At 36.0% G+C, this 10,920-nt stretch overlaps 1 protein-coding gene across 1 annotated transcript; it reads right to left on the reverse strand.

Annotated features, from left to right (window-relative positions):
• Positions 1–204: 204 nt before the first annotated feature.
• LOC146131815 (heparan sulfate glucosamine 3-O-sulfotransferase 1-like) lies at positions 205–8,702 on the reverse strand. The gene is made up of 6 exons (XM_083397068.1): positions 8,609–8,702; positions 7,105–7,193; positions 3,392–3,555; positions 2,093–2,306; positions 1,005–1,212; positions 205–566 (listed from the first exon to the last, which is right to left on the reverse strand). Exons 1-6 carry the CDS (start codon positions 8,700–8,702, stop codon positions 205–207), a joined length of 1,131 nt encoding a protein of 376 aa, XP_083253194.1.
• Positions 8,703–10,920: the final 2,218 nt, after the last annotated feature.

Below are 10,920 nucleotides of genomic sequence, written 5' to 3' on the forward strand. Positions count from 1 at the left end.
GGAGTTTGTAGTAAGACGCAGTAAAATATCAAAGCCCATACAGAAGTATAAGGTAGCATTTTGAACTTTTTTTTTGAATTTTTCGATCAAACTTTTTATTTTTGAACTTTTCGAATAACTCTTTATTCATTTTCAACATGAGATTTATTCGAAACGTTCAAAATGATACCTACTTCTGTATGGGCTTTGAAATTCCCACTTCATTTACGACCAGTTAAACGATCTACCCAGGAGCCTAAACAAATCTTGATTCGGCTTCCTGTAAAACTCTTTTAGTCTTGACGCAGCGTCACTGCTCATTTGCCGCTTGCCGCCTCGAGTCCGCGTCTTGCTCGGCGGCAAGCATTCCAGGCTACCGCCGTTCTGCCAGTCCTTGTAGCAGAAGTAGCCTGTCTTCGGGTCGCGCTCGAAATCCCGCCGGCTTACGAGGCTCGGAATCCCGCTGAATTTTTGAGTTCTCTCGATGACTGCGCCCGGGTCTACGAACATCTCTTCCCCGTCAATGATCATCAGGTTCGTGTGGTTGTAGTGCTGTAGCCAGCGGCGGAGGTGTAGAGAGTACAGGCCTGTTGATGTCAATGGAGTTTTATTGTTTTTTTAAACTAAAACTGTAAACAAAAAAGGGAAAACACAGGCCTGTTGTCAGTAAATTTTAATATTTTACTACAATAACACTAACACAATAAACGAAAAGGTAAAGTAGTTAACCGTCTGCCGATCAAAAAAAAAAGTCAAAATAAAACAAACAGACCTGTATTTAAAGAAATTTTAATATTTTGCCTCACTTACACTCGCACCATAAACAAAAAGAAAACAACAAAAAAACAAATAAATGAAATTAAATACAGACCTGTTGTTTACACCAACACCGTAAACAAAAGTAAAAAAAATGGAAAAAGTATTAAATAAAGAAAAAATACGAGCCTGTTGCCACAGAATTTCTTTACTACACTTACACGATAGATTAAAGGGTAAAATAGTTTCTGCCGATGAAAACTACATGCCTGTTGTGAGGATGGTGCTTAAGTAGTTTCTCCTGTGCAAATTGATGATTTCTCTCGATGCGTGCATTTCTTCATTGTTTTTGCCGCTCGGGTTTGACCACTTTGTTATTTCGCCCTCGACCAGCGGAATGTATTCGTCCAAATATTCGTCGAATTCCTTGAAACGCTCTATTCCTGATTTTGTGTCGATCACCTGACGCAAAATTCCCTGAAAAAAAGTTCAATATGTAAGTGAGCGGATTGAGGTGGCCAATTCAAAGCAACTCTGTGAAGTTTTTATTTATTTTTTGTTAAAAATGGCAAACTTTAGGGATTTTTCGTCCTTATTTTGCAAATGCGTTCATTTAAGGCTGTTCTACGTTGTATTATAGTCGAAGCAATGTAAATGGTTTTCAGGGAATTTTTTCATTGTAAAGTTTGCAAAAAATGTTGCCTTTTCGGCCGGAGTTGGACTCTGGTTGTTTTCAACCTATCCTTCTACCATAAGCGGCTATCTTGCATTCCAACTCAAAACCCTTACCTCGTGCTCGATTTTGAAAAATTGCCCTGAGGGATCTTACATCCGATCGCAACATCAACAATCAATGTTTGGGGGGACATTAAACGGTATAAAGGCGTTTGCGCGAATCCATGACATTGTTGTAGCCTTTACATTGAAAGTAACGCCTGTCCAATCTAAAACTTAAATCAAATAACCGAACTGTGTAGTGTTCGTTACTATTTATGACGTCTTAAAAGTAACTTTGTAACGTCACATTTTGACGTAAACTTCTTACGTCACGATCTTACGTAAATTTCCATATTACATTTTGGCGTAAACGACGTCATTTCTGAAAAAAATTATTTGCCCCCTCCCCCTCCAAAAAACTCCGCGCCTGCCTGAAGGCTGGTTCACTTTAGACGCGTTAACGTCTGGCGTCTAACGGCTAAGGTCGTCCAGTTCACACATAACGCGTCGCCAGCGTTAACGGCGAATTTCCTCACTTCTAACCGAAAGCGTCAAAGTTGAAATATTTCAACTTTTCCGCAACCGAAAGCGTTTTTTAAAAACGTTTGACGTTAACGCTAGACGCGTCTAATGATCCAGCCTTGAACCAGCCTTGATGCTTGCCACATAAAATCCTTACCTCGTGCACAAAATCTGAGAATGCCCTTTTGACCGGATCGCAAAGGACCAGGAGAAGTTTGGCTCCCGGGACTTTTTCTCGCATCAGCTTAGGAACCTCATAAGGAGGAAAACTAAAGTAGGCAGGAGTTTTCTCCATGACAACAGCATCCCGCTCCGCAAACGGCATCTTTTCGCTGCAAGGAACAAATATCTGATTGACCGAATATTATTAGGATTCATAAAAATTAATATTTTTAATTTAATGATATTTTTTGATGAAAGTCTTATATTTTTAAGTTTATGAGAATATTAATCTCCTCCTCCCTGAATAACTAACGATCATGTTGAAGATTAGACTCGTAGATATCACACTGTGTAAATCACTTCGAGCACATTTTAATTTTAGGGCCGAATATGACCGATTTATTCATAAATATGTCACTATTATTTTAGTAATATTTTTTTATAAAAGTCTAATTGCTGGCTAATTTAGATTGCTTCAAGTAATGTGTGAATATTTTAGCTGGAAATCTTTGTTATTTCTTTAGTTAAGGGGTCTTTGCTTTTCCGCCCAATTTTCATTCTTTTACGCTAATGAATTTTTGAGCGAATATTAATACCTTATCCCTGAATAACCGGCGGTCGAACCATGGCTCGTTTTGAAGAGTAGACTCTAAGCTAAAGTATCACCCTATGTGGGTCACTTTTGACAGTCTTAATTTTTAAGGCTGAATATGACTGACTTATTGTTAATATTCAAAAATATGAATAATAATATTTAGTAATATTTTTTGATAAAAGTCTGATTGCTGGCTAATTTAGTATGCTTTAGGTAATGTGTAAAAATTTTAACTTGAAATCTTTGTTAGTTCTCTATAGTTACGTTTTTTTTTTAATTTTTAACCCTGGTTTACTTTTTTGACCGTTTTTGAGCAAATATTAAAATATAAATATTAATATTTTAATGATATCGTTTTAATGAAAATCTGACTGCTGGCTAAGTTAATATTAATTTGAGTAATGTGTAACTCTTTGTGATTGATATCTTATTTACTTTCGTGGATATATTACACGGTAAAATTTCGAGCTGCGTCTTCTCTTTAGTAATTCCACTCTGTTCATTGCATCGCGCTTACGTCACATTAATCTCTCTTCAAATCTGTTTTTAACTGGCCCAGGTTTCAACTAAGCTTAGGGCCTCCAAGTGTAAAGATATATATCTTCACTTTGGTATATTTAGGGTACCAAGATAAATCATAAAGGCTTTAACCCTACTCACCGGTAACTTGACAAATTCTTCCGCTTTCCGTCGAAAAAATGCGCCTCAATCTTGGTGATGTTGTATCGGATTAGAGGGTGCACCGATAGGAACTGGTGCAGGGCGTGGGTTCCACATTTTTCGACCCCGATTCCTATTAGGTCGGGAAGTCGTTTCTGCTTCGTCTGTAACAAACATTAAGTTGCATAAAAGTGTGAGTTCGATTTGTACTAAATTTCTTGTTTGTCAAATTTGCTCGATGGCTTTTTCGATGGAGTTCTCGACCAGCTACCTCCAGGCCTGTGTGGCTCAGTTCGACGGTCCTGGTTTAACCGACTTTCTAGTTACACAAATAGATTGCAGCAGGCAACGGTGCTATGTTTGTTTCTCGACTTGCTTTCCTCTGAGCCTGTGTAGCTCAGTCGGTAGAGTGACGGTCCCGGTATGGCTGGAGGTCGTGAGTTCGAATCACCCATGTCCGTTTTACGAACGGGATTCAACAGTTCTGTGGTTTTTCAGTAGCAGGCAACGGTGCTATGGTTGTGTTCCGATTTAATAACCCATTCGGTAGAGCGACGGCCCTGGTATGACCGAGATCGTGAATTCGAATCTCAACACAGGCTAGTTTTTCAAACAGGATGCGGCAGGCAACGGAGCTATGGTTGTTTTTCGACTTGCTCCCCTCTGAACGTGTGTAGCTTAGTTGTTTGAGCGACGGTCCTGGTACGTCTGAGGTCGTTAGTTCGAACCTCATCACAGGCTAGTTTTACGAACCCATTGCGACACAATTTCGGGTGGCCCTTGAGTAAGAAACACTGTCGCAATACATATGGATAAATGAAAAATGCGACAAACTGAATATGGTAATTGTGACGTGACGCCGTCGTTAGCTCAGTAATATCACGGGTAACCAAAATTTTTCGTAAAGACGTATTAGGCCTGACCATTGAGGGCCGGATAACTGTGAGAATGTACGATCGCGGGCCGCATATAATTTTTTTGTTGAACTTAATTAACCTAATTATTATCTTTATACAAGGGAAATATAAATAACTATGAAATGAAAACTGTAGTAAGCCCTTATAAATTGTTGTTCTGTTTAAAATTTCATTAAAATTTTGTTTTGAATTGCATTCGACAATGTTCTTAAAGAAAAAGGCCGCAGGCAGGATTAATTGGCTCTCGGGTCGCACGTTGGTGGCCCCTGACCTATATATGTAGGATATTCTGTGCACCGTGTTAGTTAGAGTTAAAGTTTGTCATTTAGGCAGTATAGGTGCCACATTAATAACAAACCAAGCAAAATGTGTTCGACAAGTTAAACCTAACAAAGGCGTTTAACCCAATTGGCGAGCTAGCTACACCCGATCTCGTGCGACACCCACCGGTTGAACGAAATTTCTATTTTGCGCCCACTAACGGAAAGGAGACCCTGCTTTCTAGCTAAGGCCACATTGCCCCTGGAAACTACATGTTCTTCCTAACATCTTTGTTTACCCTTAGCTTCGGGCGTAATACCACATGACGTCACACGTATGTTGTGACGTCACACATTTAACCATCGTTCAGCCAAACTATTCATACAACCAAAAGGAAATACTGAGATAACGCAAATCTGGATCTAACTAATTCTTATCATTTTTTTCATTTAAAAGCTTTCAACTGTTAAGTGCAAATATCATGATTTAAAGGACTAAACTATATGGCGTAATTATTTTGTAATATTTTTGATTTTGTGATTCACAAACAAAAAAGTTGCAAGATATAAAAAAATTAAAAATATAAGTTTGACACAGTAAGTTTCTAACTATGAGTTTAACACAGTAAGTTTCTAACTGGAACGTGAGCAAGTTTTAAGGGGTCTGCGAAACATCTTTAAAATTATTTTTTAAAACGTTTATTGACATGAAGCACCTCCGTCTTATTGATTTGGAAATTAGAGTAATTTTTAATCGGGAATTTTGGTATATTTTCTAAAAAATTATGAGGTCCTTCTTATTGAAAATAATTAAATGGGGTTCAGCAGGTAAAAAAGTTTGAGAACCACAGGTTAAAAGGAATTCAAAAAGAGCGTAACATGAACATTTGCAGCATAATGGCTGGAAGTTGTAGTAAGTCGTAGAATGAATATCAAAGCCCATACAGAAGTACGTAGCATTTTGTGAACGTTTTGAATAAATCTTAAGATAAGGGCTGGAAATTGTAGTTGGACGTAGAATGAATATCAAAACCTACAATTGGAAATACAATTTACCACAAAGTACGTTCAAGTTACAGATAATTTTTTAATGGTCGTCTCGCGTCCCAATGTCATTAATTATTTAAACGAAAGACTCCAGAGACTTTTAAAACCCACTTATGGAAAACGATTTTTCACCAGCCTTTATAAAACATAATTTTTTTATTATATTTTTTAAAAGATTTCTAAATACAAGACTGAAAAGAGTTTTTCGTATTCCAAGGCTCTTGGAATGTTTGCATAAATTTTTTTCACGAACAAAAACATCAAAATCATAAACTTTTTCCGGCGAATAATTTAATTTTAATACTATTTCTATCACAGTCGATTTAGTCATTTGATTTTTTGAATTAAATCCATTACTCCGTGTATTATTCGAATACCTATAGTTTAAACAGAATTGTAGCCACTCAATCAAACACCGAATGACGTCATTATGACGTGCCAACCTAGTTTTTCCAGGTTGCTACTAAACAACGCACAGCGATATCATATAAAAATAAATCATTTTCAACTGATATATTTTTCACTGAAATCATGCTTCTATTGAGAAGATATTCACAAAAACATACAATTAGTTGAAATATGAGTGAAGCAATCATTTGACGCAAATGTGTTGTTACTTTGAAACTAATTAGGTAGGTTTGGATCGTACCACGCATGGCGCCTGGGTTCAATATGCGAATGCTATAGTGAGTATATTAAATAGGTAACTTGCCAAAGTTTGTTTTATAGCTTAGTTACCTTTAGTTTGTAATCTGATAATTTACCCAAAAAAAAACATTTTAAATAGACAACGCTATGTTAGATTGCACACCATGGTTGAAAAACGTTATTACATTTGGTTTTGGATCGGTTTCTATATACAAGTATCAAACGTTTATCGATACAGCGGCGTATAGTTTGGGGTATTGGTGCTTATTTTTAATGTAGAACAGTGTTTCTCCTTTTTAGCTTACGGACCGGTAAAATTTTAAAACAATTTTTGCGGACCGGATTCATCTACTTAGAATTTGACAAATTGTAACGACATGAGTTAATAGCTTGACTTAAGTGGACCAGAGTCACTGCTTTTAAATGACTAAGACTTGATTTGACTTAATTTTTTGGTAAAAATGACTTTGCCCGGTCTAAGTCTTTCGAAGAATCTAAAAGAATTAAAAGAGACTTGAAACTTCCTAAAAAAATTTGCTTGCTATATGAAATGTATTGTTTTGGGAGGTTAATTGCTCCTATTCGGACGAGTTTCGTTTTTTTGATAGTTTGATGATTCTATTTCTATGAAAAAGAGTTTACTTACAGGTTAATTTTATCTCAATTATGACTTGACTGAGACTTTAGCAACTGATGACTTGACTTTGGACTTGTTATTTATTTAAAACGACCTGACTCGGACTAAGTTATTACAAAAAAGACTTGGCCGGGACTTAAGTCATTTCAAGTTGGTGTCAGAAAACTTGGGTGTGTAACAGTAAAGCTATAATATCTCGTGTACCTGGTTTGAAATCTTTTCGACGACGTGTTGCCACATTTTCACCCGGTATGAATCAGTTGTTCCAAATCGCAATTTCCCCTCCGTCAGGTCTGTGTGGGTAAATACAATGGTTTTAACGAAGAAAAGTAAAGAGGCTGCATTACAATACAGTACTAAAGGCAAACAAAATGTCAGCTATGCAGGCTCAGAAGGGAACGAGTCGAGATCCTATTAAATAGTTTCTATTTATATTTTAACGGAAAATCCAAATTTTAATTCAAAGGCTCAACGAAAGGTAAAAATCTAAAGATATGCCAAAGTTAAGTAAAAGTTAAATTTCCCTATTTTGGTTGCAATGAAACGATGAAATATGTATGTTTGTTTTCTATTGGTTGATTTATTGTAATTTTTTGTCAATATTTATTTTCTTTGTTTGTTGCCTTGCCCTAATTTATATAACTGGACACCTGTTTACAGTGTAAAACACAATGTTTTAACATATCAATCGTGTTTAAGCTTTTAAGTTGAACAAACAAAATTGCAAAAAATTATGTAAGCATCTAGATTCTAGACTTTGGAATTAATTAGTCATACCTGACAATCAGTGTGAAATGCGCTTCAAAAAACACGAAAAAAAACGTAAAAAAGCATCTTTTTTAATGCCCTATTTAGCTTTTACTTTAGATAATTAGGTCATCAATTAAGGCCTTCAGATAGACGTACTGAAGTTAGTTGACCAAATCGGAGATTTTTTTAGTTTAAAAGGCTTTCCTTTTGGCGCAGATGTGTCTTTTTGGAGTTTTACATATTTTTTAATGTTTTGCGACTCTTTTCCTGTAGTGCACTGAAAGCCGTTACAGATTCACCGAATCTGTCGATCATTTATGCAAGCAGGGCAGACTAGAAAAACAACTAGCCTGCAGTGAGGTTCGAACTCACGACCTCCAGTCAAGCCGGGGCCGTCGCTCTACCAACTGAGCTATGCAGGTTCAGAAGGGAACGAGTCGAGAAACAACCATACGCCAATGCTTGCTCACTCTGTTAGTACAAGCAACTTCATATTGAAGGGGATCCACAGTACCATATCATTTGTTCAATGAACATATGCACACACATATGGTCTCAGATGTCCCTAGGGCTAGATCTCAGATTTTAACACTCATATGTGTGTACATATGTTTCATTGTATGTATTTTTCCAGGTTTGATTTTATACCAGAAGGGTACATCGAAGTAATAAACGAAAAAGGTAGAATACTTCTTGTTTTTTTACGGCGAAGAATTGACAGTGTTTGGGCTAGTAAGAGAGGAATATAAAAAAAATATTAAAAACCACTGATCTAAGCTCCTTGGTGTCACAAAAATCCTAAATAAAATGGCGAATTTCGGTTAGCCCCTCTCTGTATGCTTCCCGTGTATTTAGATATGAGCGCCCTTTATAGTTGGTCAGTAAGACTTCTGAAGGGCTAGATCGCAGTTCAACACTTATGTATATAAATGTTTTAGTCAACAAGCTCATAAATTACCTTGAAACGCCGAGTTTTTGATAATTTTCAGGTAGAGTACAATACAGATGCACGAGAGAAGCAGAATTGTTCCTTCCTTCAATTTAAGCCGCATTTTTTGTAGAACAAGCTGATGTTTTCTTAGAAGGTCCCTTGAGCTTATTTGTGTCGTTGTCTAGTTGCGAAGGCCTGCTGTTAACTCTATTAAGCAGTCTTTTCAAATCGTCCTAGCCTATTTGTCTGATTCTGAATAGGGTATAAGGCACTGCATAAAGACAAATTGTATTGATTCTCGACAAGCTTTTGCACAACCGTGCTTCATTAGGTTAAAGTAGAAATCAATTCCCGCTTTGATCGATAAAGCACGCTTGTGGGAAAGCTTGTCGAGAATCAATACAATTTGTCTTTATATAGCCCCACCTGATTACTCTATAAAACAAGCATCTGTTATAAAACCAACTACATTTAATTCACAAATTGTTGTTGGCCATGCAAAAAATTCTTAGAATTAGAAGGTTATGAAAATTGTAAAAAATAGGCTTGGCTAAAGTTGTATTCTAAAACTTATTGGGTCCGACAATAAATATCAAAGGTCATACAGACGTATATGTTAGCGTATTTTGAGGTGTAAATGAATAAAACATTCATTCAAAACGTAACAAAATGCTATTTACTTGATATTCTTTCTACGTCTAACTACAAACTTCAGCCATTATCTTAAAATATATTCAAAACGATCACAATATGCTTCTAACTTCTGTACGAGCTTTGATATTTATTCAACGTCTAACTACAACCTCTACCAATTACTTTAAGATTTATTTGAAACGTTTTAACATGGTACCTACTTCTGTTTGGTGTTTATTCCACATCTAACTATACAATATCCAGCCGCTATGCTTTACAACTAGTTCTTGTACTGTACTTCAAAACCTTCAAGACAAACAAAGCAAACCCTGATGACTTTCACAAAATATCTTAGGAAATTATGTCATTTCCTACTTTATGAATGATTCGTGTCTTTGATAAAGCAAAGGAATTACTGTACTTGGGTTACTTGCACGTTCACCATATGAGATTAAAACTTAATTACACTGGAGAATTGTGGTTTAAAGTTGTAGTAAGAAGAAATAATTAAATCAAAGCTCATACAAAAGTAGGTAAAATTTTGAACGTTTCGAATAACGCTATATTCATTTGGTTATTCAGTGCCTTTTTAACCCCATGTTAAAAATGAATAAAGAGTTATTCGAAACGTTCAAAATAATATCTATGCTTCTGTATGGGCTTCGATATTCTTATTACACTGCTTTGTAACTCTTTGCTGAAAACTCTAAAACATAAGTTAATTATTAACACGAAACTTAATGTTCTTAGTTTGATGTTGCTGTTCAAGTCTGTGGCTGATTAGGTTTTTGTTTGAGGGATATTGCAAGTTTAACACACGCTATCCATCGCGTTAAATATAGATGTGATGTAACTTTTCTCCGCCTGTCTTTCACCGATTTAAAATAAAATTGTTAGTGTAACGCGAATTTGAAGCAAAGCCAGTACCTATTTTGGCGGCACTACCACTTAATATATTGTTTAATGCTAGTAATTCTGGCAAAAAACTTTCACTTTATTTCACCGATGTAAATGCCATCAACTGTTCGATTAACAACAAAATAATAAAAAAATATACCCACATGTGCGCGCCATCTTTAATTTACAGCACTGCTAGTATTTCTTTATTTAAATACATCGTCTGTTTGCGTGGCGAAAAATTCAAAAATCTGTAGCCTACCCATATGTGCACCTAAACTTTATTTTATGAAATAAGCACTTACGGCAATTCCTTATTCTTTAAAAGTCATTTAAAGGTTGAAATACATAAGTGTCGCAAGAGCTTCTTTTAAGTATACTATAACTGTTATCAACAGCATATTTACATCCTTAATTTAAAGCAATGCTAGTAATTGCTTTTCAATTCCATAAACTGTTCTTGGACGAAAATACAAAAAAATAAATCTCTACCCATATGTGCGCGACATTTAAATTAAATCACTGCTAGTAATTCTTGCTTTTAATGATATAAACTCTTCTCGTGAAGAAAATGTTAAAAATTGGTCACCCATATTGGTGCCACACCATTTAATTTACAGAACTGCTAGTAATGCTTGCTTTTGAAAGACACAATCTGCTCGCCTAAAAATAATTGAAAAATTTCTTCACCCATATTGGTGCCACACCCTTAATTTGCAGGACTGCTACTAACCGCTCCATCCAAACCCCTGTCAAAAGTGCCTATCAATGTGTTAGCTCATCCGTTTAGCAGCTGTAACACTGTAACC

This window comes from Ascidiella aspersa, chromosome 9 (genome assembly GCF_963924565.1).
Source record: "Ascidiella aspersa chromosome 9, kaAscAspe10.2, whole genome shotgun sequence".
Classification (NCBI taxonomy): Eukaryota; Metazoa; Chordata; class Ascidiacea; order Phlebobranchia; family Ascidiidae; genus Ascidiella; species Ascidiella aspersa.